The 24,989-nt window shown below is 47.6% G+C and overlaps 5 protein-coding genes across 5 annotated transcripts; 3 read left to right on the forward strand and 2 right to left on the reverse strand.

The window, feature by feature from the left end:
- The first annotated feature begins 1,396 nt into the window (after positions 1–1,396).
- Positions 1,397–1,816, forward strand: LOC111255719 (taxoid 7-beta-hydroxylase-like). The gene has a single exon (XM_022827563.1). It carries the CDS (start codon positions 1,397–1,399, stop codon positions 1,814–1,816), a length of 420 nt encoding a protein of 139 aa, XP_022683298.1.
- On the forward strand, positions 1,813–3,765 carry LOC101754128 (beta-amyrin 28-oxidase-like). Its single transcript, XM_022827564.1, has 2 exons — positions 1,813–2,362; positions 3,671–3,765. The coding sequence occupies exons 1-2, from the start codon at positions 1,813–1,815 to the stop codon at positions 3,763–3,765; spliced, it is 645 nt and encodes a 214-aa protein (XP_022683299.1).
- Positions 3,766–4,779: 1,014 nt separating this feature from the next.
- LOC101754521 (xyloglucan endotransglucosylase/hydrolase 2) lies at positions 4,780–5,866 on the reverse strand. The gene is made up of 3 exons (XM_004974253.2): positions 5,564–5,866; positions 5,238–5,440; positions 4,780–5,161 (listed from the first exon to the last, which is right to left on the reverse strand). Exons 1-3 carry the CDS (start codon positions 5,864–5,866, stop codon positions 4,780–4,782), a joined length of 888 nt encoding a protein of 295 aa, XP_004974310.2.
- A 2,049-nt stretch (positions 5,867–7,915) lies between these two features.
- On the reverse strand, positions 7,916–9,097 carry LOC101754926 (xyloglucan endotransglucosylase/hydrolase protein 19). Its single transcript, XM_004974254.3, has 3 exons — positions 8,742–9,097; positions 8,391–8,593; positions 7,916–8,297 (listed from the first exon to the last, which is right to left on the reverse strand). The coding sequence occupies exons 1-3, from the start codon at positions 9,042–9,044 to the stop codon at positions 7,916–7,918; spliced, it is 888 nt and encodes a 295-aa protein (XP_004974311.2). The 5' UTR covers positions 9,045–9,097.
- Positions 9,098–21,914: 12,817 nt separating this feature from the next.
- On the forward strand, positions 21,915–23,166 carry LOC101756799 (probable WRKY transcription factor 17). The gene has a single exon (XM_004972463.4). The coding sequence runs from the start codon at positions 22,063–22,065 to the stop codon at positions 22,957–22,959; it is 897 nt and encodes a 298-aa protein (XP_004972520.1). The 5' UTR covers positions 21,915–22,062; the 3' UTR covers positions 22,960–23,166.
- The last annotated feature ends 1,823 nt before the right edge of the window (positions 23,167–24,989 follow it).

The following is a 24,989-nucleotide window of genomic DNA, read 5'->3' on the forward strand; positions in this document are numbered from 1 at the left end:
TATTGACAAAGACTCATTTACCCCTACTTTCTCTCATCTCCTTTATCCCTTCTCTACTTCTTCCTTCTCAACTTCTTCGTGCTCCTCATCCCCAACTCCTCCGCCACTCCTACTGGCAAAGTGCGGCTCCCTAGCACCCAATGTACTCCCTGTGGTTGCCGCGATGCCGTCACCAAGCTCGCGGACGCTGACCCGGACGCCACCGCCAAGCTCCACTTCCTCGCGTCACGCTCCAAGACCGAGGATGGGGAGCGAGGATCCGGCCGGTCGCCTCGGATCCGCAGTCGCGTTCGCCGGGAAGAATGGCCTATCGGAGTATCTCATGTAGCAGCCAGCGTCGACGGTGCTTCCATCGGAGTTGGGCGGGCACCCATCGATGTTCCCTACCACCACCTTGAGGCATTGCGCCGCCGTGTACACGCCGTTGCAGAGCTGCGTGTTGCCCGGGAGGCGCGCGGTGGCGGCGTCAAAGCAGGCGATGCAGTCGGGGCCCGCAACGTATGGGCGGCACTGCGCCATGGCGAACACCGGGGCAGCAGTGCGTGGCTTCGCGGTGGAGAGGTGAAGCTAGAAATCGTAGAGCTCCTCCTTGCGGAGGTGAAGCGGGCAGCGCCGGAGGTAGAGGAGCCGAGGCCTATCTGGTGAGGTGGCGGGCACGGCGGCGGGGTCAGCGGAGGCCGCGGGGCGGGCGGAGGCGGCGAGGATTTTTTGCGGGAGGCGCGTGGAGGAGAGAGAGGAGGGGACAAGGGGGGAAATTGGTTCGGAGGGACCACTTTTAGCCTCCTTTAGTCCATTTTATATTAGCACCCCTTGGAGGGACTAATGGATTTTGATCCCCTGTTTTAGCCCTCCTATTTAGGAGGAAGTTAGGGACTAAAATCCGGCTAAAATAGCCCCCTCCTAAACACCCCCTTAATTAGTATCTAAACATTCGATGTGACATGGACTAAATTTTAGTCCGTAGAACCAAACAACCCAACTAGTTGAACAAGAGTTGCTGACAGGGCGTTTTAAAAGTCCATTCCTTTTCAAATGGATGAGATTTAGTTCGATTTCGTATCTATGATTGAGCGTTACAAACTCAAGATAGATTCATATATAATCTCTTCACCGAATTAAAAACACGGCGATATTCGAAGCACAGAGTATGACAAGGGGTTTTAACCTGCTACCTGATTTCTTACAATAGTTTTTAAATACATTACATTTCTGTTGCAGCTTATCAATATGAGATTCCAAAACTGCAATGGAATATTGGACCCTAACCATGCATGTACCTCTCGGTCTTTGTTGATCATGCAGGCCTGTTGTTTTTTATAATACAAGGACAAATGTAACCTCCAAACGAATATAACTGCACAAGAGTGTTCACATGATGGCGGCTGTTGATCCCGCGATGATGGCGGCCGCCGTAGCCATCCTGGCCGCGGTGGTCGACGCGCTCCCAGCTCTGCGCCGCCTCTTCGCCTTCAGCGCCGGCGACAAGACGAAGCGGACGCCGCGGCCCTTGCCTCCTGCAGGCTCCATTGGTCTTCCGGTCGTCGGCCAGACGCTCAGCTTCCTGCGCGCCCTCCGCGCCAACACTGCCGAGGAGTGGCTCCGCCGTCGGGCCGCCGCGTACGGCCCGGTCTCGAGGCTGTCCCTCTTCGGCTGCCCGACGGCCCACGTCGTCGGCCCGGCCGCCAACAAGTTCCTGTTCGCCAGCGCCGCGGTGACGTCCAAGAGCTCCGAGTCCATGGCGCGGATGGTCGGCCGGCGCACGATCCGGGACGTGCTCGGCGACGAGCACCGCCGCGTGCCCGCGTCAGGGCCATGATGGTGCAGTTCCTAAGGCCGGACGCCGTGAAGAGCTACGTCGCCGCAATGGACACCGAGGTTCGGCGCCACCTCGACGTGGAGTGGCGCGGCCGGGGCACCGTGGCGGTGATGCCGTCCATGAAGTCGCTGACGTTCGACGTCATGTGCACCTCCATCTTCGGGCTGGCCAGGGGCGCCGATGACGCCGTCTGTCGGGAGCTGTCGGTGGAGTTCCAGCAGCTGGTGAGGGGCATGTCGGTGATCCCGCTGAACCTGCCCTTCACCGCCTTCCGTAAGTGCCTCGCCGCGAGCCGGCGCGGGCGGCGCGCCGTCGCCGGCGTCATCGAGGAGCGGAGGGCCAAGCTGGCGCGAGGGGACTTAGGGGAGAGCTCGCCGGCCGACGACGTGGTCACCCACATGCTTGCCGAGGGCCTGCCAGACGAGGAGCTCGTCGACAGCGTCATGTTCCTCATGATCGCGGCGCACGACACCACCGCCGCGCTCCTCACCTTCCTCATCCGGCACCTCGACGCCAGCAGGGACGCCTACGCCAAAGTGGTCAAAGGTAAACATCCATTCAGGGCCGGTCCTAAGATTTGGAAGTACCGGGACGAAAGTAAAACTCGGAACTATTTAATATAAGCATTATAATGAGGAAATTTGATAATTTCTTCTCTTATAGGCCATTTCTCAACTAATATGTCTCTTACTTTATTATTAAGATTATCCTAATTTCTTGGATCATAATATCTGAAGTGTAAACTGATTCCTTATCAACACTAGCAGACTGTGCATGTGCACTTGATGCATTTACTGTATTCTGAGAGTCACTTACATTGTTATCATCGACGTTGATGTTAACATTTTCTTCCTAATTTTCATTAGTTGGTTCATCCACAACAACTATTGCCAACTCATCTGTGTTCGTCGAAGCGTCCGTATTACTCTCAGGGTCCTGATTACTCTTGCAAAATTTATCCATAGCTCCTCTCTGTGATTCTATCAGCTCATCCACACGTCTTTTTCTTTTCCTTTTCTCGTAACCTGATTCATATTTTCTAAATAACATGATATCCCACAATGCTAAAATTATTATAAATACATAATAGTTATAAATCAATTGAGATTAAATAACTTGTGATAGTGAATTAATAATTAATGGTATGAAAAATTGGGAAATTAGCAATCGAATCACCTGATCACATAAGCGAATTAGCGCAGACGTGCAGTCCAACAGCAGGTTGTAGACGCGCATGACGCAGCGGTGGCCCTAGCCCCTGGCGGCGGCCGCTGGACGACACTTCATTTCTATCTGCATGCGTTCCTTCCAATCTCCCGTCGATTCTTTTCCTAATCTTGCGTACACCACAACCCCCAGTCGTTTGACCAACAGTGGGCCCCTAGGATTTGGCGGCCCGGGCGCCCCCTTGACCCTCCCCTCCTCCTGGGCCGGCCCTGCATCCATTTCTACTGTCCTACTCTTTGATTATTGAAGAGATCGCGAGATGCAATCATTGGTGGAATCATTGGTGGAATGCATCGACATCGAAATTACTTCGATCAGAGCAAGAAGAGATCGCGAGATGCAAGGCGCTTGGCGAGGCCCTGTCGTGGGACGACCTCGGCCGGATGCTGTTAAGAATAATCATTTGGTGCTAGATTTATGCTTTCCTAGTTTAGCCGGTAGCTTAATTTAGCAATTTGCAATTGAGTGATTGTACAACCGGCCTGATTGTGAGGGCCTAATTTCTTGTAATCGTCTACTTAAGCAACTCAATAGACTCTAGAAAAGCTACTAAGTTGACAGTGCAAATTGAGTCCTCTATGCTCGTGTGTGTTTTTGGCCGTGAGCTCACCGGCATGTTTCTGACAGTTGGCATCAAAGCTGGTTTCCGAACCGGGGTGCTGATGGGTGGCGAGAAGAAGCTCGTCGACGGCTCCTCCAGAGACGACGTCATGATCCAGTGAGTGATTCGTGAGGTGGGCGGCGGGAGTAGCTAGCCCGCCCTCACCAAGACCAATTACTCAGATTGGGTGCTGCTGATGAAGGTGAAGCTGAAGGCGAGGGCGCTCTAGCACGTCGTCGAGCACAGCGGCGCCGATGCGTAGGAGGAGATGATGGCGCTCGACGCTCTCTACAGTGTGGTGCCACCGGAGATGGTGCCCTCCATTGCCAATAAGGAGACGGTGAAGGAGACCTGGAAGACCATCTTGGAGATGCGGGTTAGCAACGGCCGCATGAAGAAATCCGCCTAGGTGCAGCTCCCTTATCATAGAGCACTATACAACCTTATTACTCTTAGTAATGCAATAAAACAGTTGTGTGGAGTCGCAGAACCTTCAACTAAAATGTCTTCTTGGGCATCCTTCCTCTCCAACTGCGAAGAAAGTCACTAGTAACAATAATCTCCCATTTTCAGTTGAATTAAACAAATTGTCAGCTTATGATGCTTACATGAGAAGTAAAAAGTCATCGATTACCATATTTAGATCTTCCACTGTCTCAAGTCATCCCTTTTGAGCTTGTTTTTTTCTTCTATGTTTGGGCGAAGTGCCCAACTCAGTAAGAGGCAAAACATATATTGTGTTAGTTTTATTGTTGACTACTGGAAACTTACCTAAATTTATCTTCTCAAATTGAGATATTATGCTTTAGAAAATTCTATGATTTTTCAAAAAAAAAAGTGAACAACGAGAACTTTGCCCACCCTGCATAGATCTACTGAACATCCTACCCATCAAAATTTGAGTTAAAATGAAGCAAAAAAAAGTAACTGGATAGTACTTAGAAATTTCAAAAAAACAACTAAAGCATGGTTTTTATATGAGTGTCGGAAATGGTTAGGCCAAGAACCCAAGATTCTAAACAGAGTGAACAAAATAAAAACTTGGGTCAACGATTGGACTACAGTAATATACTAGATATCCAGGTTGGAAAAACTCATTCAGTTTCATTTGCAAAAACTGAACCGGTGCCTTTATCTAGTGCGCGGTGCATTCCTTGGGGAGCCCATCGTCCTTGAACCGGTTCTCATCCTCACAGTAGTCGTAGAGCAAGTGCTCCGCCCGCACCTTCTGCAGCGCCGCCGCATCCAGGCCCTTGTCGAACCGCGGCGACTCCGGCGGCTCGTCGCCGCACGACGCCACGCCGGGGGACGGCGTGCACGGCGTGACGCGGAAGTTGCGGTAGTAGGCGTGGAAGGGCGCCTGCGTCCAGTTCGTCTTGACGCGGCCGCCCTGCGTCGCCCAGTCGTCGGCGTTCCACAGGCTGCCGTCCAGCCGCAGGCGCCGCAGCGTCGGGAACGGCACGCCGCGCGAGGCCTCGTTCTTGTACACCCGGATCGGCGTGCCGTCGATGAGCATTCTGCCAGGCGATCGGAACACACTCTTGGCGACATGATCAAGAGCAATTCGAGATGAGATCAAATTGGCTTAATTACATGATGTGCATGGGGTTCCATTCGACGGAGTAGGTGTGGAAGTCTTTGGACGGGTCGAACCAGAGCCGGAACTGCTGCTCGCGGTTGCCGACGCCGTTGACGAAGATGTTCGTGTGCAGCGTGTATGGCTCACCGGTGACGTTGCCCAGGAACTCCATGTCAATCTCGTCGTGGTCCTCCGGCGGCACAAGGTCCGGCGTCAGCTGCAACAGCAGATGCCAATTATATTAGCTGAATAAATGGTGCCTGCGGCCGGCGGCGCGCGGTGACCGCGCCGTGACAGAAGACATGGCGCGGCGGCGGCCGGGCCGGGGAAGGAAACTCACGTAGACCGTGGTGACGGTGCCGGCGGAGTCGTTGGCGACGAGCTTGAGGTCGATGTCGTAGCGGGCGAAGATGTAGGAGCCCTTGGAGCGGAACCCCGAGCCGTGGTCCTTGTCGAGGCTGAGCGCGAGGGTCTCGACGCCGTCGCCGCCCGTGTGGAATGAGATGTGGTCCTCGCCCCACATCGGCTCGACGTCGTCGTGCAGCAATGCCTCAGCCGCCGGTGCCGCCATCGTTGCCGTTAGAAGGAATGCCGCCACCGCCACCATGGGATGACTACTAGAAGATGGCGACGATGCCGCCATGGCTACCTAGCTAATTGACACCGGAATCCAACCAAGACCAAAGAAAACTACTCCTGATCTCCTTGTTCTTCTTGATTTTGCTGTTGTTTTCGATGTTTATAGTGAACGGGCATGTTCCTTGTTTGTGAACCATGGCATGTCAGCACCTATGGAATGTCAAGCTGGCTGACCTCAGGTTAGCTTCATGAGAGCTATCTGCCTCCATGCTGTTCCGACGTAAATGCGGCTTAGTCGGAGCAAAAATGCACGTGGACCATATTTCCTTTCCTGAAATAGTAATTGTGCATATTTAGATTATGTGTGTTGCTGAGCTGCACGTGCAGCTAAACTTGATAATAGATGCTTCTGAGTCCTGTCCGGATGGATGTGGGCTCATATACATATACGAGAGCTGTTAAAACAGTTTTGCCCTGCAAATATAATTGGACTGAAATGTGAAGTAGGCTAGAAATGAATTGGCCAGTAAATTTGTAGGGATACTTAGAGAGTGTGCAAGAAACGGGCCTAGCCTAAGAGAAATTGGCCTAAGTATTTTTTTCTATTGACATGGGCCAAGTCCAAAATGAACTGGGCCCAGACTAATCCTTGTTCAGTACATGGCCTTTGTTTTCTCAACAAAAAAAAAAGTACGTGGCCTTTGTTGGCCACAAGGCATTTTATGATAATTTTTAGGCTTAACAATCATGAAAAATGAGTATCATAAATCATTAAGGAAAGAAGGATCGCTATAAGTTTTATGATGAAAAAATATGTTTTCGTCACATAGCACCTTTAGCTATGTGTGATAAGTGACACATAAATTTTCATCTTGCTAGCATCATAAATTGCAAAATTTGTGAAAAAAGAATAAGTTTTTTATATAAATAAATGAAATGTCATATTTTATAACTTTTCTTGTATATTGATGATCCAAATGTGTCAAATTTCATCCTATCAATTGTTGCAATGATACAATTGACTAGGCTACACAACCATGTTAAATATGATTATTAGGATTTAATTTATTCAGTTTTGAAGAATTTTTTTTAGAATCTAGAAGCTGCAATAACCAAAGGAAAAGGAAACAAAAAATCACCATAACTAAAATATGTGGGAGCATTTCTCATTGTTCAACAAAAATATTATGGCAAAACTTGCTACAAGAAATTGGAAGTAATGTCGATATGCATAGGGACACTGTTCAAAACGCACTATGCTGATGGACACTCTCGTTTTAAGCAAATTTGCTGGAAGACACCGCTTCGATTAAAATAGTATTTTTAAGCTGGAGAAGAGAGAGAAATATGATAAAATGTCAGTTTTGCCCCTAGCCCCACTTGCCAGCCTTTTTCTTTTTCCTCTCTTCCTTTCCCTTCCCTTCCCTTCCCTCCTTTCTTCTTTTTCCCCCATTTCCACTCGGGCATGCCCCTGCTTGGCGCATCTGCCCTTGCGATTCCCCTTCATGCCACTCCCTTCCTTGATGAAATTCCACGGCCTTCCCTCCTCCTCCTCCCCTCCCCTCATCCTTGTACGTTGCTTCGCTCCTCCGCCTTCCTAGTGGGCGTCTCATCATGCTATTGACACCAGTTTTTGACCAGAGTCAACTGCTGTGGATAAGGTTGTGATAGCTGATGGAGGAGAGAGAAAAGGACCGTCGATAACTCCGTGTTGACCAAAACCAGTCGCAGGAGACCAGGATTCTGGAAGCCGATAGAAGACTGAAGGAAGCTTGATCCGAAGTGAAATCGACTCCATCAAATAAGGGAAAACGTGAAGATTTATCTTAGGTAGTTTTTAGATCAACCAAAAAATGCTAAAAAATTGAAACACATCGGAGGCATGAAGATCAGACCTTAGACTACAGAACCTGTCGATGATCAAATGGCACTCTCACAGAAAATAACATATCCTGCAAAAGAAAAAAAAACAACTTTGCTTCCATTTTTTTTTTTACAAAAAATTGTGTTACATCTTAAAAAATAAAAATTGTATAGTATATTGATGACCAAAAAAATATAGCAAATCCAGGATGAAACAGTTAATAAATGTACAAATGTTTAACGTGTCAATCTAGGCCGTGGTGCATTCCACGGGGAACCCCGTTTCGTTGAATCGCTTCTGATCCCCGCAGTAGTCGTAAATCATGTTCTCCGCCTGCACTCTCTGCAGCGCCGCCGCGTCGAGCCGCTGGTCGAACCACGTCGACTCCGGCGGCTCGTCGCCGCACCAGGCGACGCCGGGGGACGGCACGCACGGCGTGACGCGGAAGTTGCGGTAGTAGGCGTAGAAGGGCGCCTGCGCCCAGTCCGTCTTGACGCGCCCTCCCTGCGTGGCCCACTCCTCGGCGTTCCAGAGGCTCCCTTCCGCCCGCATGCTCTGCCACGTCGGGAACGGCACGCCGCGCGCCCGGTCGTTCTTGTACGCCCGGATCGGCGTGTCGTCGACGAGGAATCTGCCAAGCAATTCAATGGTGTTGATTGAGAGGAGCGAGATTGGAGATCGCCGATGACGAAGACGAAGATGATGAATTGATGATGCTTATTACATGATGTACTTGGGGTTCCACTCGATGGAGTAGGTGTGGAAGTCTTGGGTGGGGTCGAACCAGAGCTGGAACTGCTGCTCGCGGCCGCCGGCGCCGTTGACGTAGACGTTGGTGTGCAGCGTGTACGGCTCTCCGGTGGCGTTGCCGAGGAACTCCATGTCCACCTCGTCGTGGTACTCCCACGGCACGTCGTCCGGCATCAGCTGCATGCATCAGTGATGTTCCGTTCGTTTCACCCATGAACAAAAATCGCATGCAGCTGAAGAACATATATGAACATCTTATGCACGGTGACCGCGGTCACCGCGCCCAGAGAAACTAAAGACAAGCGGTGACGGCCGGGGGACTAACGTAGAATGTGGCGACGGTGCCGGCGGAGTCGTTGACGACGAGCTTGATGTCCATGTCGTAGCGTGCGTAGAGGTAGCTGCCGTTGGAGCTGAACCCGGAGCCGCTGGAGCGGTCGAGGCAGAGCGCGAGCGTGTCCATGTCCTGGTCCATGTAGAAGTAGCTGCAGCCGGAGCCCCAGGTGACCTTGATGTCATCGTACAGGTACGCCGCCACCGCTTTCGTAGACGCCATTGCCGCCAGTACAAGCATCGCCAACACTAGAAGGCGATGCTTACAAGACGACGACGACATTGCCATTGCCATATCTTGTTTCTGATCTGCTGGTGTGTTCTTTGCTGCCGTTCTTGCTCGATCGATTTGGGTCGTTCCGCATATATAATGAGCAGATGGATCGAGATGGAGCCATGGAGGTACATGATCACATATTCACATGGTGAAGTACTGAAGTGAAGCTGGCGGGGAGCAAGGCATGTTCCTCGGAATTTTTCAGAGGCATGGCATGTTAGCGTTCGATCCATATGGAATGTCAGGCTGGCGAGCTGAGCAGTGTTTGCTCGATCCATCCCATGGCGTCCCCGTTGACCTCTTCACCTACCTTGATGCTGCTCTCGATGTCAACGCAGCTTAATGATGCCTTAATAAGCTAGCAAATGATTACGTGTGTTGGTGAGCTGCACACATGGAGCAAATAACAGAGCCTAACAGATAGACTTGTTGCTTGAAGCCTTGAAGGCTTTATGATTCTTTTTCTGCGTCCACGGATGGATTGAATTACCAGTTTGTGTTATGCTTTAGCCTACGTTGCGAGTTCGTCGATCGACCCCGTTGACGGACGGTGAATGGCTGAATGGTATACTTGATTCAATTCAAGAATGAACACTGCTTCTGCGACAGTGTACATCTCCGGTGCTCATCAGCCAAAAGACATGCAGCTTGATCGAAGTAAAAAATCACGATTGCCGCACGCCTATCACGAACAGCTTCCACCATTTGAACCATGCTCCAATGCACGTCACAATCCGGAAACAATCTAAAGGCATGGCAATCCACCGGGTTCATGCGAACAAAGCATCCGTTTGAGGCCAGGTCTGAACTGAATCTTGCCGTGTGCAGGCTTGGGTTGCGCATGTGCGGACGACGGGATCACAAGCGCAGACCGAGCAGGCGATGAGTGAGGGGCGTAACATGCGTGGCCGGCGAATGTACATACATGTATGGTAATGGTAATATTGTATGCACCTGCTAGTAGATCATATCGTCGAACAGCACTTGGGCTAACACTTTCTGCGTACGCCCGTGCCGATCAAATGCCTACACTTTCTGAATCTTTCCTAGCGGGCTAGAGGGAGAACTGCACAGTCGCACTTGAGATGCTCCTCATTACTGATGACGGTACGTCCTTTAGCTTCACGGAAACAAAGTGATAATGTCAAGCTTCTGCAGGTAGCATTGCACTAAAAGTCTTTCGAAATATGCAGTGACGAATGGGCACAGATCTAACTAAATCGAAGACGGCAAGTTGCAAAACTTTAGCGCAGCCAGCCTAGTAAAACTACTGTTCTAATCGACTTGGAACTCAAGAGCCTCGCAGAGAAGGAAAGTGTATATACATTTGTCAACTCCTTTCTTTTCTTTCTTTCTTTTCTCTCTGCTTGTGTGGGTCACAACTCTCAACTCCTTCCCAAATGGAGACAGATTTTCTTGATCCATCTGCTGGGCTGGTTCCGACTCCCAGCAGTTTTCGAATTTCAACCATGTTTCAGGGGCCCATCTCAACAAAAGAAGCAGACTATTACAGAAGCCTCAAGTGGGCCCTATTCTGTAGGCAGCTACTGAACCGTACGGACTGGGCCTTCTTTTCTGTTCTAAAGGATGGGCCCTTTCTTCCTCTAAAGAAAATCGAATGGTCCTTTCTTCCTCAAAAGAATAGGAATGGGCTATCTGTTTGGGCTAGTCAGGCTGGCTTCTGCGAGGTGAGTTTTTGGTAAAGGACAGCTTTTGATGTTTTTGTAAATTAGCTTTTGAATGAATGAAATGAAGGATGCATGCAATTTCCGTCATATCAGCGTCCAACCAAAAAACAACAAAAGCTCCTCTGGTGGCTTGTAGCACAAAAATATAACTTTTATCATCTAGAAACCACTTCTAGAAGCTGGCTATTTGGTTTGGCATTTGGCTTCTGGTCGCTGAAACCAAAATAAGCTGAAACAAACACAACCTTAAAAAAAGCAAACGACACGGTATGCACCCTAAAGTTTAGCTTTATGTTTTTTTTTTTGAAAATCAAGAATGCTCTTATTATGAACCTTATTCGATACCACCTGGACTTTTAAATGTAGTAGTACAATCAAATTTGCAGGAAAAATGGTAGAAAATAATGAAACAACGATAGGGGGAAGGTAAGAGAATATTCATTTGCAGGAAAATGGTGTAGTACAATCAAATCAAAGTTCCAGGAAAAAGTTTATACTTTCTGAAGTAGCCCATAAAGGTAGTAGGTACCTAGGTTGCAACCAAACAATTGTGAATATCCATTTTCACAATCCTTTTTCTTGTCCGAAGCAGAAACTGGCTTTTATGGACAACCTTTAGACATGATTAGCAGCCTAGCTAGCTGCATTGCAGAACATTTAGCTAGGTACGGTGTGCACCTGTGTAGTAATATGATACTTCGAAGGATAAAATACTTATTGTAGTTAGTAAGAGCATCTCCAAGAGTGCTAAAAAATATCAAAAAAATAATTTTGAAACCTTGCCAAAAATTATTAGGAGGAAAAGACACCTTCAACCAAGTTCCCAAAAAGTTATTTCAAAAAGATTTAATTATTGCCACGTTGGCCCAAAACTTGATTTTTTTTTAGCTATGAAGAGTAAGGGCCTGCTTGGTTGGCAGCCTTCATCTGCCACGCTGCAGCACACCACAGTGGTGCAGGAAATCGGCGCCGCACTCCATGGCGTAAAATGTTGCAGATTTTGCATGTCGTGCATGTGGCTGCTAATACTGAATCACCAACCAAGCACCTGCTAAACTTTCGATGACCACCGCACCTGTGGCTTGGCAAATGGTGGCCGAGAACCAAGCATCCCCTACCTCACGAGAATTTTTTTTTCTCCATCTTTTTTTCCACAGGTTTTGGGAGCACAAAGAGGAGGACAAATTTGGCACAAGATGGAGTTGGTATTGGACGTGCAGAAAAGTTGGGAACGGAATTGGACATCTATTAGCTAGAGCGCTGTTTTTTCATCTTCATTCCCAAAATTAGTCATTGGAATCATATATTAAGCACTCTTGGAGACGCTCTGATTACGCCAATGTTGTACTGCAGGCTAACAACCCCATAGAGAATTTACAGTGGCTGACTAGTTAAGTCATCGATGCATGGTTGCGTTTTCGTCTTGGATCGCACATGGTTTTCTAAACAAGAGGCAATCTGCAGATCTTAGATCTGAATTGTCGATTTGTTGATTAATTAAGTACAAGTAGTGCATATATGGAGGAGTATTAGAGGAAGCATGACCACATGCAAAAGCAAAAATGAATGACTACTCGAGTCAAATGATGACATCTTATCCTGCATTAGTATTTGTTCTCCCTGCTGGCCCGAATTTCAGAGGGCCTAACACAAATGTGTACAAAATAAGAGCGACTAAGTTTATCGTTGCTGTCAAGGGTGAGACGACCCCATTGTTTATAGGTCCAACATCTACTACCTTTAGCTTTATATTTTTCAAAGATGACCTTAGCTTTTGTTGACGACCTCAGTCTGCAGCTGGTTTTATAGTTGGTAATTGGAGTGAGCTATTCTTCTTAGATCTCAATGCAACCTATCTAGCTACTACTGTATGTGTTAACGACCTTTGCAGCACTTACGCGAATTATCTTTTTTCTAGAATACGCAGGAGAGCTGCGTATCATTCAATTAAGAGGAAGATAAATATAACGTTTGTCCAACGCGGGCCATTAACCGGGCTCTCGCACACGGTATGGGATTTAGACAGTGTGATTACATAGCTTAATAAAAAACTCCTTCTAGAGATTAAGGCCTAGTGTTTGCGACGGTAGCAAACAATCAGGGGGCTTCCAGCCGAAAACTTCAAGGTTTCGTGCACCACTTCGAACCCAGACCGACGCCTCATCGACGATGAGCGGCAGGAGCTGTTGCGCGAATTATCAGTTGGCAATGGAATTTATTGAATCAAAGATATCGATGCTAAGCTGTAAACTTTAGCACAGCCATGTAAAACGGTGGGGTAGCGGTAGCACTCAAGTCTATGGAGGTTGGGTCACAGTAAAAAGTCTAGATTCGTCAACTCATCCTTTCTTTTCTCTCTTTGTGTGGGTCAACTCCTTTCCAAATGGAGACATATTTCTTTGATCCATCTGGGCTAGTTTGGACTCCTATCGCAGGTTTCGAATTTGGACCATGTGTTTCAGGGGCCCATCTCAGCTCAAAAAACGGCCCATTACAGAAGCAACCAAGTCGGACCTCCGGAGTGAGTGAGAGTGAGCCTTACGGACTGGACCTCTCTTCTGCTTTAAAGATGGCCCCTTTCTTCCTCTAAAAAGTTCGAATGGGCCCTTTCTTCCTCTGTAAAAACAGAATGGGCTGTTTGTTTGGTGGGCTGGTCTGTTTGTTTGGGTGCAGCTTTTTAAAGCTGGCTTCTGCGACACTGCGAGATGCTTGTAGAAATGTTACATTCTGCTAGAGAAGCTACCCTGGTGGAATGGTTTTGAATGAATGAAACATATAATGCATGTAGTACCTCTGAGAATATCATCCCTTGTAAGTCGTAAGCCAGTAAAAGCTCCTCCGGACCATCTTCTGGCTTCGAATTACAACTTCTGGCTTATCAAACATCTATTTCAGAAGCTATACTACCTTTCTGTTTCAGCTTCCTGCTTCACACATAGGGCTGCTTATTTGGGTAGCAGCTTTTCAAAAGCTTGTTTATGCCAATTGTTTGCAAAAGCCAGCTTTTGATGTTATTGTAGATTGATTTTTTTGAATCAATGAAAACGAAGAATGCATGTAATTTCCATCGTATCAGCATCCAACCAAAAACAAATAGCAAAGGGCTTGTTCGGCTGCACAACGCTGCAGCAGCTGCTGCTGCCAACGTTTTAGCCTACTGTAGCAGCTACTGCAAGGCTGCAACAGCTAGCCAGCTGGAAGTAGCACAGCCGAACGGCACCAAAAACTCTTATGGCTTGTAGTACAAAAATACAATTTTATCTTCCTAAAGCCACTCCCTAAAGCCGCCGGCTATTTGTTTTATCTTCTGACTTCTTGGTCGTAGAAACCAAAATAAGCTGAAACAAATACAACCTTGAAAAGACCGTGTCGACCAGACACGATATGTACTCTTAAGGTTCAGCTTTATGGTTATTTTTTTCTAGAAATCAGGAATTTATTATGAAAGTCGTTTAGTATTGTAGTAATTACCATGCGGATATTGTACTGCGGGCTAATCAACCAAAAGATACTTTACAGTGGCCGACTAGTTAAGTAAGCGCGGTGCACACATTTGTTTTCTAAACAAGGCAATCTGCCGACCTGCAAGATTAGTTCTGACTTCTCATTTTGTTGATTAAATTAAGTACAAGTAATGCATATGGAGGAGGATTAGAGGAAGCATCACCACATGCAAAACCAAAAGAAAAACAAAAAAAAACAATTGCTCGAGTCAAATGATGGCATCTTATCCTACATTATTTTTTGGTTCGTTCAACGCTCCTCTCTGAAGGCCCGAACATGAGAGGCCCTAAAAAATTGTACACAGAGTGTCAAGGGTCAGACCCTATTGTATATAGGTCCAACTCTACTACCTTTAGATTTATATGTTCCCTTTATTAAAAAAAGATTTATATGTTCAAAAGATGACCTTTAGCTTTAGTTGACGACCTGACCTGCCGCCGTTTGTATCCTAGTCAGTGCAGATGGTTTTATAGTAAGCTGCAGGCAGGCTGCTTTGACAAGTTTACCTCTGAAGCCTACTAGCTGGATTCAATAATGTTCTTGTTGATTATTTGGACCGCATGCAATTTCTGAATTTCAGGAAGTTGAGCCAGTTTTACTGAGTCCAGACGTGCAGAACAGCAGCCATGCATTGCAGAGATAAAGATGGCGAACACTGCCTCTGGCCTGTAGTAGTAACCGAGTGACAAGTCGGAGCAAATAACAGTTGACCGCTTCAGTAACAGGTAAGTCTATGTAGCTTTTCAAATTAAAAAAAAAAACAGGTAGGTCTACGTCTCTACGCGCCTGTACTGTACACGCAGGCTGCACCAACATTTTCTATGCATATGCATGGTCACGGACGGAACCGTTATTTAAACACATGCATCTCCTTTCTAATTGTGCCTATATTTCATGGCTCTAAGAACCTCAGTCGCGCCAAGTTACACCACGTGACAAAATTACCGTATGTGAAAAGATTGTGGCAAACTGATTGAAAATATGTAGGAATAGAAAAAAAAACATAGACAAAGTAGATATGTCATACCCGCAGTATTTCCACAAGAATTTTCAAACATAGAAAAAAATCGAACACGGAAGGTAACCTTGCTGACGCAGATCGCAGACGTCAGTTCACCATGCACTCGTGTGCTAGCTGCTTCGTCTATGTTTTTCATTAGCAGAGCAAAAAGAAAAAAAAACGACGGCTGGCACTGTTAGAGAATGAGAGCGTGGATTATTCAACAGGAAGGTAATTACAGAGGCCGACTAATCGAATCGTGGCTGCTATGTGTTTCTGACTTGGATCGCACATGGTTTTCAAAACAAAGAGCAAGCTGGGCTGCAAGATTAGAGTTGACTTCTCCTTTATATTGATTAACAAGTTGCTAGTAGTAGTAGTACTGTAGTACTAGTGGAAATGGAGGAGCACAGTAGACGAAGCATGGCCTCATCACGCAGAAGCACAAGGGGAAGAATTACAGGTCAGACGATGCCATATCTTATCCTACGTTTGCTTTGCTTGTTCAACGCATTAGCATTATTTTCTTCGAAGTTTAGGCCCCACTCTACTACTACCTTTAGCACTTTTCTAGGACACTTTATTTAACTTTAGTTGAAGAATTTTGTTTGTTAGTTGACGACTTGACTCTGCTAGCCATGTTATTAGGTCGTAGTAGTATATCCTAGTCAGTCTATGCAACTGGTTTAATTTTGATTCGAAGCAGGCTACTTTTGACAAAAGCCCTGACCGAATCCAATTTAGGCAATGGTTAAAGTAAGTTACTCTCTATACTAGCATCCACGTTGGACAAAGCAGCGGCTATAGATCACATGTTTAGTGGTCTCACTACAGCACAGGTTTCTTGGTTCCCTTTGCTTATTTTTAGCACATATCACATCAAATGTTTAGATACTAATTAGAAGTATTAAACGTAGACTATTTACAAAACCCATCACACAGATGGAAGCTAAACGGCGAGACGAATCTATTAAGCCTAATTAATCCATTGTTAGCAAATGTTTACTGTAGCAACACATTGTCAAATCATCGACTAATTAGGCTTAATAGATTCGTCTCGCCGTTTAGCCTCCACTTATGTAATGGCCTTTGTAAATAGTCTACGTTTAATACTCCTAATTAGTATCTAAATGTTCGATGTAACGGGTGCTAAAAATAAAAAAAATAACCAAAAGGCCCCTAAATTACACAAGTGGGCTAGCCTTATCCTCTCACCTCGCGTCACCTCATCAGCCGCGTTGAGGCTTAGCTCTCCCCCGCACCATGGCTTCGTCCCTAACTCTGCGCCCACCGTCGGCACCCCCTCACCTTCGCCTCTACCATTACAAGAAATCTGTCAGTCTATGGCAAACTAAAAAGTATCATAAATACATTTTTCATCATAAATTGTGATTTATGACGTTCGAGTGATGAAAACCCTTCGTCATTAGTTGAGCGTCATAAATCGTGGCCAGTGATGTTCCTTATTTCGATGCGTCACTAAGATAATGACGAATGAAAATTCATCCCACATGTCGTTATAAAATTGTTTCGGTGGTTGTGCCACGTTGGACAAGAATCCAACATGGCTCCGACATGGCAGGGGTGTTATGACGATTACGGTTCATCACAAATTAAAGTACGGTCCATGTAAGAGCCTTTATGAGCTCAATTTTGTTAGGTTATTTTTAACCCATTTTAGGTTTTCGCTCTATTTTTTTGTCGAAAAATGTTTGTTGCACGTCATATTGGGCCGTTTTTTCTGGATCCTAGCTCATCTAACGAAGAGCCATTATTGCATTTCGCAGTACCATTTTGAACCATTTTTTTTGGGACCTAGCCGTAGGACTAAGCCACCGCGGGGAGGCGCAGATCTCCGCCGGAGTGCTCCGTCCTAGCCCGCTTCTCTCTGTTCTTCTTTTTTCCCTATCGCGGGAGCAAGGCAGCGGGTAAACTATTTTTTGGCTGCAGCGCGGGCTTTTCTGCCGCCAACCACCACACTCACCTGAAACTTACCTTACATGTGGAATCCAGACACGGTAAAGACTTTCCATTTGATCAGTAACAGGTTCAACCCACGGGAGGAGCGCGTTTTCCATTTTATTTTACCACCCTATTTATCGGCTTAAACTTACATGTGGGACCCTGGTTGGTTTATAACGTTTTCATGGAGCTTATATCGTCATAATACCACCATATATTAGCGAGTGACGATTTCTTTTTGGTTATAGTGGCAATTTTTATGACATTCCGTAACTTTGTCACCAAATTTGCTCGGATGTGAAACTTTATGATGTTTTCAGCCGAAACGTCATAGATTTATGACGAGAATAAATGTTTTATAAATTTTTCATCATAGATCAACATATTTCTTGTAGTGTGCGCCCGCCGCCACCGTCGCACGAAGCTCGGCCACACCACCAGCCCCATCACCGTCCACGGGGCTTGGCCTCGCCGCAGTCCACGGCTCCACCCGCGCCGGTCTTCGCACTCTCGCGGAGCTCCGCCTGCGCCGCCCGACCTTGTCGCCAGCCGTGGAGCTCAAGCCTCGCCGCCGTCCATAGTGTGCCCTGGCGAACGGAGGCTGCTCCTAGCAGCGGGTTCCTGTGGCCTCACCCCTTAGCGCGTTCAATGTCCCCGAGCCCCGGCGGCCCGCATCCTCCGTGAGCTCCGGCCGTCTGCGCCCGCACCCATGCTGGCTGCCGCCACCCACCTCCAATCTTGCTCGCTGCCGCCCCCAACTCCGCACTTGCTCGACGCCGCGCTCATCTCCTCCTACTCCTACCGCACCGGCCGCTGCCCCCCACCTACGCGTTTCGCCTCCACCCGCGACGGCGGTCGTGGCCCTGCCTCCGGCAATGGTCCAACCTCGGCTCGTCTCCTCTGTCGTCGCCCCTGAGCGAGCAAGGAGATGGGTGGGCAAGGAAACCTGCATGTGGGTGGGACCTGCTTGTCTTCGTTTTGGGTGCTATCGGTTCACGCTACATCTAGTAACGTTTTCTTCTCTCTCGTTGTCTCTTCTACGTGAAATTGTTATCGAGAGCCTGTCGACACCCGTTGCAGTTGCAGGTGCTCTTAGAATCACATGATGCCGATTGGTTCAGGTTGGAGGTGCCGATTGGTTGATTTGCCATTTGGAGTAGCTAGGAGATTAACAAACAAAGGGATGTGACGACACGTGTACCCGTTCATCAAGCCGTTGCCTGGAGGGAAGTGCAATCGAGTGGTTGACCGGTTCAGCTTTAACTACATTTAATGAGTAGAAACGGTTGACCGGTTCAGCAACATGTGACGACACGCGGCAGCTTGCAGGTGGGTCTACGGCTGGGCATGGATGTACGTATACACAGCAGCAGCATTTTCTACGCACGCACGAAGACCGTTGGATGCAAAAGGCCAAAGAGACAAGACAACACTGGGAAGCACTGGCGATGGCGAGGCAACTGTGCTGTGCTCCTTTGGCTCAGTTGACTTTGGCGGAACCTTGGCGAGTAGAAATGCCTAAGCCACATATAAATATTGAAATAGCGCTTATTTGACAAGCAGGTATAAAATCAGTTTCTGCGTTTTAGTACAAATAGACGTGGTGAGAAGAAATGTGACTAAAAAAACTAAAAAAAAGCACGTCGTTTGGCTTTTAGTTTCAGCTTATTTTGATCATAAACTAGATTTAAGCTGTTCCAAATAGGATCTTTGCGCTTGCAGCTTGCTGAATACAGTAGAATAGAATAGATTCCTCTCAGGTCAGATCACGGAAACGTATATGATCTTGCGGCAGATTGTCAACGTGCTAAACTAAACGGGAGGGCAGCTGGGAAGACCCAGCTTCAACAGCTAGCTAGCGTGGATCCAAGACTAATCAAATTAGTTGGCGAAGACTAATATAATCATGGTTATGATACTCAAACTGTATAGGTCCTTTCTAATCATGCTGACCACAAGTTCTAGGAACCTCGCGCCATTTTTTCCAATGGGTTGACTTCAAAGCCAAGTTTGCCCCTCTCTACCATGTCTTGAGAAGATCTCAATTTCAAATGGTCTCATGCACATCGTTATTTCCAAAGTGGCTCCACTCTCTCGCAGCGTCACAGTCGCAAATTAGGCCATGTTTTACAAGGGACCACTAATGCTTTACTGGTAATTTGAAATAGGTATGGAAAGTGCCAGGAGGTTAAAAAAAAAGCTACACGAAAGTCCTAAGGCCACTCTCGATGGTGTGTCATAAAAGGTTTCGTGAGTATTAAACCATATGTCACATTAGCAGTTTTGCTGACTTGATAACCTAATTATAAGGGGAGAGGAGATGGAAGTTTCATCCCATGAACTCACCTGGCACAGTTACCGAATTACATGAAACCCAATGGAACTTACACTGAGGATGTTATAGTTTTATCGTATGACACATTTAATCATAACTCCACATACAAATTAAATGTTGCAGGCTATCTATGAAACTGTGCAATGAAATTATGCACTGAGACTGACAGTTTCATTCCATTGAAAATATAACATGACAGTCTTGATAACAGTGTGATGAAACTATGCACTGAGACTGGCCTAATACTCTTAAGAAAAATAGCAATGTCTTAAGAGTTTAGTTTTGGACACTATTATTTATTTATTTGAACATACTTACAAGAACGCAACAAACTTGTGTTATTATGAAACTGCTTGATTTTCAAAACAAATCTATTCCCGATTTAAATATTTCAAAAGATTTTGATACTCGTATAAAAATATTCTTCGAAGTGTATGTATTCGTGGACGATGTGAATTACTTGCAGATTACACAAATATAATACAGATAAAATAAGAGAGATGTTACTACAATGTTTTTTTTTTTGTCAAAGGAGTTGGCCCCATTGTATATTGGTCCAACTCTGTTATCTTTACCTTAGCATTTTCTAAGAAGCTTTAGCTTTGGTTCATAGGAGCTTTGTTGACTACCTCTGATCAACAGCAAATATTTGATTCAGACGATGTTTGTCGATGGCTCGATGGTGTTCATTGGTTCAGTTCCCGGGTGCTGAATTGCCATTTGGACAGCACCTGTTGATTAACTGTAGTAGTAAGCTTTTGGTTAGTACCGCCGCTTCAGATGGAGCAGTACCTATGCGATAGCATGCATTTTCTGTGAGTATTTCAGTTCAGGCAAAAGTCCCAAGGGAAAGAACCAAAGACGAGTAACTTATAGTAAAGGAAAGATCATTGCGCAACCACGATGTGGCACAATTACGGTCATGATTATCAAATTCAAACCCAGCTATATATGGCACAATTACGGTCATGATTACCATCCTAAAATGCTGTCATCACCCTGCCGCAGATTTCTGATCCCAACAAGTGGGCGCTCGAATTGGGATTCTGCTTCAGCAGAAGAAGACACTGATCCAGCTCGGATCCTTTCTTTGGCTGCAGGTTCTCTGGAGGCCTGGACTGTCTGGCCGGCGTGGTGTGCTCTGCTGATGACGGACCAGCAACCCAAAGCGACCCAGTAGTCGGAGGCTCGGAGCTCACAAACAAAGCTGACCGGTTCAGCAACGGCATCCATCCGGCCGGCCAGAGAAGAAGCCTTTTACTCCTTCAAAGCTGAGACCATACCCCCAAAACAAATAAAACTCTCATTAACTAGCTAATCAAAATCAAAGCAGAGTTCACATGCTGTCAAGGCAGACGGGATCGATGCTGATGATGGCTTGGAATCGTGTGCCTGCTACATCTACATGTTCTAGGAACGTCGCCACCATTTTCCAAGGGTTGACTTTCGAGCCAAGCTCCCCGCATTCAAAGTCTCCCACTACCAAATCTGGGGGGGAAAAGAAAGATCGTTGCGTCGTTGTTTCCAAAGTGTCCCAGCAACTCACCACAACGAGGATCCTGTTCATCGGAAATGAGAAAAAAAAAAATACCCCACCACCATATGAGACGACTGTGTTTTCACAAAGAACCCCAATATACCTCAATTTTTTGAACAGGACTAGTTATGTCTATAAAGAACATACAATTCTAGTAAGCATTTTCAAATATACAATTTTTTGCTTAAGATAAACTAATTAATTCATGTAGAAATATATAGTTTTTCATAGTGAATTCTAGAAGATAAAAAGGTGCAGTAAGATACCTTCAAAGCTTCATAACCGGAAATGAAAAGACAAACAAAAAATCTGCATAAAATGCATCCCATGTACATCAATCGTGCATAAATTGTATAAGAAAAAAAATTCGTATGCACTGCAAAAGGTAAAGTAAACATTTGTTGAAGAAAATGAGGATGAAATTTTCATCGAATTTCTCGATCAAAATCAAGGAGGACAATCTTGATATTCAGCAAGTATGAAATATGAGCGATCTGCTCGTTTCAAAAAAAAAAAAGAAATATGAGCGATCTATAAGTAAGGATTCGTATGGTAATTTCCATGTAAAACCGTTAGTTGTTTATTCCCGCCAAACAGTGGGTGTTGTCTGTGGAGAAAACTTCGTAGGCAGTCCATTTACCTGTGGAAATGACATTCTTCAGATGCATACTAGAATAAATGGAAACACAAGGTGGTGCATGAGAAAAGGCCAGGCTTGATCTCTGAGTCAGAATAGTCTACTATGCTCTATGCTATGGAGAAAGAAAGAAAGAAAGAAAGAAAGATAACCAAGGCATTGACTTTGCCGCTCCCCTGCTTGGTTTGGTCCTCCCTCCCCCCATTTCCACCTATAAAACCCACCCCACACCACCTGTTCCCACCTCACAATCCCCACCAGCCAAGAAGGCAAGAAACCACCACCGGCGCCGGCAAGCAACGAACCAGGCTTCCCTTCCCTCCCTCCGCTCCGATTCAGCGCCGGCAGGGAGGCCGCAGAGCAGCCAGAAGCCATGGCGGTGGACCTGATGTCATGCGGCGGCGCCTACGAGCACCTGGCGTTCCAGGAGGCCGCCGCGGCGGGGCTCCGCAGCCTGGAGCTCCTGGCGTCGTCCCTTTCCCCGCGCGCCGCCGGGAGGGCGGAGTCCCCGCCGCTCGGGGAGATCGCCGACCAGGCCGTCTCCCGCTTCCGCCGCGTCATCAACCTCCTCGACCGCACGGGCCACGCTCGCTTCCGCCGCGCGCCCGCCGTTTCCCCCGCGGCGGAGACGACGCCTCCCGCGTCTCCTCGCCCCGCGCCGCCCGCGGTGGCCGCGCCGCCTCAGAAGAATAGCCTGACGCTGGACTTCACCAAGCCGTCCCCGGCGGCGGCGACCAAGCAGGCGGCGGCGCCGGCCGTGTCCGCGACGTCGACCTCGTTCCTGTCGTCCGTGACGGCGGGCGGCGAGGGCAGCGTGTCCAAGGGCGGCAGCCTGGCCGTGTCCTCCGGCAAGCCACCCCTTCCGAAGCGCAAGCACCCGGCTGCGTGCCCCACCCCCGCCGCCCCCGGCGCGCACCACCACCACGGCGAGCCCGGCGCCGCCGGGCGGTGCCACTGCTCGAAGAAGCCGAAGCGGAGCCGGCAGGGGCTGTCGCGCCGCACGGTGCGCGTGCCCGCCGTGGGCACGGCGGCGCCAGGATCCCAGGCGCCGGCGTCGTCGGACATCCCCGCCGACGACTACTCGTGGCGCAAGTACGGGCAGAAGCCCATCAAGGGGTCCCCCTACCCGCGCGGCTACTACCGGTGCAGCTCCGCCAAGGGTTGCCCCGCCCGGAAGCACGTGGAGCGCGCCGCCGACGACCCCGCCACGCTCGTCGTCACCTACGAGGGCGACCACCGCCACGACGGCCCCGCCGGCCACGCGGCGTGAACCGGAGAGATCATCGGATCGTTTAGTGCTAAGTAGCGGTAGACTGTAGCATGCTTGTTTGATTTGTTCTTTGGATTAGCGGCAGGCGACGATGACGCTTGCTGCTGCTTCTTCTTCTTCTTCTGTAAAGAAACCATCAATCCAAGAGAGCCTCTGATTGCATCGATCATCTCCAAAAATGAGCAATTTTCTTGACAATTCCTCCTAGTTCACCATCTTTTGTCAACTTCATCATGCGTATAAATAAATTTTACAAGGAAGGAAAGGATTCAGGTGAATTTTGGAGGTAAATCTGAAGTGGTCGTCGCATCAAGGCATCAAAGTTGAGAGGATAGGTTCGTCGCCCTTTCGCACAAGTCAAGAAGATGGATGGGGGGGGCATGAGCATGAATACGCGCTTTAAGGGTGGTGTCGGGCCCACGAGCAAAGCCGGTCAAAAGCGGGCGATGAGGGGTCGCTTTCGGGGGGTCGCCGCTGGATCGTACGGCCCGCATTCAACAGCGGCTGGTGCCGTGCCCCCAAGAGTTGACCGCACCCTCCTCTTGGGTCTTGGCTTCTTCTCCCCCATCTCTCCAGCTAGAAGAGCGCGTGGGAACCGAGGGCGACGCGAGGGCCCACCTGTCGGGTGCCGCACTGGGAGGGCTTTCGTGCCCGCCTCTGCTCGTCCACTGGCGGTGCTCTCACCCAGCTTTTCCAATTTCCACCCGTTGACTTTTAGGCGTCGTATTGTAATAGCCGGCAGGTGCAGCTGTTGCAAGTGGTGCTGATCCTTAGTCCTCCAAATTATAATTAAATTAAATGGACAAGTCTACTGTATGTACAAACAAATTATTCGCTTCGGCTTATCAGCCATCGAACAATGCTTTTCTCTCGCAACAAATCAGTCGTTTCAGCTTTTCAGTCGACTTATAAGTCCAGCCAAACAGACCTACGACGAGTGCAACTTTAATTTACCGGTTCCTTTGGGAATTTGTTTTTTGAAATAAGGATACTTCATTTTTTTTCTTAGCTTATTCACAGAACAGGAAGGAGCAATAAAATCTAATATAATTCAGGAATCATGATCTAGGTAAAACCAATGTTTTAGTGTCGCCAAAACATAAATCTGAACAAAAAGAGGGTGGCAAATCTTGACCGGATACGTTGCCTAGCCATGCTTGTCCAAAGGCACAGGATTGTTCTCCACGGCCCTACCGCTAATCACCACTTGTTAGAGCTGAATGACGAGGCAAAGCACCTGCTATTGTGAATCATGATGCGGCCAAGCTAACACACACTTTTCCACTACTTTTTGTTCTTGTTTTCTGCTCATGGTGGAGAGCAAAGTACTCGAACAAGTTGCGCGTTTCCGGTTGAAATCCTGAGCGACTTTTGTAGCGGTTTCGTCAACAAATTTTATATTGGTTTGGATCGACACGCGGATGTGTTTTATACACGCTACAAAAAGGAAAAATGCCACGAGCACAACTGGCTTGGATCGACGAACAAAAACTATTCGAACTAGCAGTGTTCTTTTTTATTTCTTCTTTTTGATCACAAGTGGATCCAGTTCGTTCCATTGTGCTGTCACGGTAGTGGTGGTGGTGGGCCGCTGACCTTTTGGCTTTGAATATCGAGGCGCCGGTGGTGGTGGACTTTTTGGTGGGTCGTCGTCTTTCTCTTCCCGGTTAAGCTACTCTCTCTGCTGGCGCCTGGTGGTGCATTGGACTTTGACTTTTGGCTGGCGCCTAGAAGAACGTGCTGCATCGGGTGCATCCACACTACTACCTGCAGGGGGGGTGTCGTCTGAAAACAGATTGTGACACAACTCAGGCCATGTTTAGTTGCTCAATTTTGGAGTGCTAAAATCACTATACCAGCACTGTAGCACACTGTAGCGTTTCGTTTGTATTTGTGAATTATTGTCCAAACATTGATTAAGGGGGTGTTTGGATAGCAGGTGCTAAATTTTAGCACCTGTCACATCGGATGTTTGGACACTAATTAGGAGTATTAAACATAGTCTAATTACAAAACTAATTGCACAACCC

The sequence above is a fragment of the Setaria italica genome, chromosome VI (genome assembly GCF_000263155.2).
Source record: "Setaria italica strain Yugu1 chromosome VI, Setaria_italica_v2.0, whole genome shotgun sequence".
Classification (NCBI taxonomy): Eukaryota; Viridiplantae; Streptophyta; class Magnoliopsida; order Poales; family Poaceae; genus Setaria; species Setaria italica.